This window comes from Mus caroli, chromosome 11 (genome assembly GCF_900094665.2).
Source record: "Mus caroli chromosome 11, CAROLI_EIJ_v1.1, whole genome shotgun sequence".
Lineage (NCBI taxonomy): Eukaryota > Metazoa > Chordata > Mammalia > Rodentia > Muridae > Mus > Mus caroli.
Genome location: NC_034580.1, coordinates 65,553,032 through 65,555,235, shown reverse-complemented (window position 1 = coordinate 65,555,235; position 2,204 = coordinate 65,553,032). Strand labels below are relative to the sequence as shown.

Genomic DNA, 2,204 nt, shown 5'->3' with positions numbered 1-2,204 from the left:
TTAGTGTTCCCCATTGCTCAAAATGGCTCCTCAGACTCTCGTCGGTTGTTTTGAAGCTCAGCCCTCCGATGAAGAGCTTCCGAAGCTGTTCTGGCTCCTTGGGAGACTCGGACTTAGACATGACGGCAGAGTTACGAGAGCCTTCAGCGATGCTTCCTCCGCAGCGTCAAAGAGCAGAAAGGCTCAGCTTGCTTTCTTATAGAACCCAGGACCACCAGCCCAGGGGTGGCACCACCCCACAATGGGTCCTCCCACTTTTGATCACTAATTGAGAAAATGCCTTACAGCTGGATCTCACGGAAGCATTTTCTCAAGGGAGGCTCCTTTCTCTGTGATAACTCCAGCTTGTATCAAGTTGACACACAAAACCAGCCAGTACACTACAGAATTTTTTTTCAGGAAGCACACAGCTCAACAAGTTGCTATGAATGAAGCAGACACAGGTAACAGATCCCCAGTTCAAGAGTAGCTATTGCTAACATCATAGACATTTACTTCTAAGGCCTTCAGCCATGGCACCTCCAAATCCCTTCTAGCCAGAAGGAACCAGTCAGGCATTTGATTGTTTTGTGCTTCACAAGAGTGGAATAGCACATGGTAGTTTGCTTTTTTTTTTACCCATTTTTTTTTTTCAGTACTAGGGGGTCAGTACAATCCCAGGGCCTCACATACAACATGCCAGGCTCCACTATTGGGCTACCAGTCCGAGTCAGTATGATTTTTGTGAGATTCATTGAGTGTAGTTGTAGACTGTTCATTCCTCTTGCTGTAGAGCATTCCACTGTGGGAGTGGGTCATGGTAAATTTGTCCCTTCTACTGTGAAAGGACCTTTGGCCAGTGTGATGGTGACTTGTATGGGAGCTACTGTTACTATAACAAATGCCTGGGACAATCAGTTTATAAAGAGAAGAGGTTTCTTTGGGCTCACAGTTTGTGAGCTTCTAATCCATGACTGGTTGGTCCTGATGCTTTGGGCCTGTTGTGAGGCATTATGGTGGAAGTGGCATAGTACAAAGCCAGCACAAGAGGAGAGGTGAAGAGAGGCAGAAGGGATTCAGGGCCCACAGTCCCCTTTGAGCACATGTTTTCAGTCACTTAAGAACCTCCGACTAGGGCTGGAGAGATGGCTCAGTGGTTAAGAGCACTGACTGCTCTTGTGAAGGTCCTGAGTTCAAATCCCAGCAACCACATGGTGGCTCACAACCATAATGAGATCTGATGCTCTCTTCTGGTGTGTCTGAAGACAGCTACAGTGTACGTAGATATAATAATAAATAAATCTTTAAAAAAAAAAAAAGAACTTGCCACTAGGCTCCAACTCTTGAATTTTTCACCACTTTCCAACAATGCTAAGCTGGCCTTTGGGGGCCATTTAGCATTTGTATCATGTTGTGAACAGCCCTGCTTCAAATAGCTGGACACATGGACACATCTGCGGTAAATCCACAGTGGTGCTGCTGGTCACAGTGTTGATACTTAGCATCCTCTGTGCTCTAATGACAATCCCTGCCCGTTGTGTACATGGGCTGGAGGAAATGGTTTCTTTAGGGTAACAGAAATGAAATGCAGAATCTAGAAAGGTATGAAAATGCTTCCAACTTGGAGGAATCTAGATTTGAACCTTCAACCCATTTACTTACCTTGCTCTCTTATAAAGCAGCCAGCAGTAGGTTTGATCCAGACCAACCACTGACTCTCTCTCTTTCTCCCTCTGTCTCTCCCTCTGTGTCTGTGTGTCTGTGTGTCTGTCTGTCTGTCTGTCTGTCTGTCTGTCTGTCTGTCTCTGTCTCCCTCCCTCCTCTGTCTCTTCCTCTGTGTCTCTGCATCTGTGTCTGCCTCTCTGTCTCTCTATCTCTGTGTGTGTGTGTCCCTCCCTCATCTCATTCCCTCCCTCCCTAGGAATGTTCTTAATTCTTCACCAGAACAGTTACCTGCTCTGCCACCCAGGGGTTCACCTTTTCCAGGAGACCTAGGTAAGTACAGTTGACTGATAACAGTATCATTCTGGGTGGGATAAAGAATGTATGGATGTATCTCTTTTAGCTTACTAACACAATTCTATAGGCTAGATGGCTTAAGCATTGGGAAAATGACTTCCCCACAGTTGCTGAGGCTGGGAGTCTGAGATAAAGGTGTTGGCTGGTTTGGTATATGGAAAGGGCGCCTCCTGACTTGCAGATGGTGGCTGTCTTAAAAAAAAAAA

General features: G+C 46.1%; 1 protein-coding gene across 1 annotated transcript in view; it reads left to right on the top strand.

Annotated features, from left to right (window-relative positions):
- Scimp (SLP adaptor and CSK interacting membrane protein) overlaps positions 1-2,204 on the top strand; it is a 22,586-nt gene that overhangs the window by 17,975 nt on the left and 2,407 nt on the right. The window contains exon 4 of the mRNA XM_021178315.2: positions 1,901-1,974. Coding sequence (XP_021033974.1) covers positions 1,901-1,974 — 74 coding nt within the window. The remainder of the gene's footprint in view (positions 1-1,900; positions 1,975-2,204) is intronic.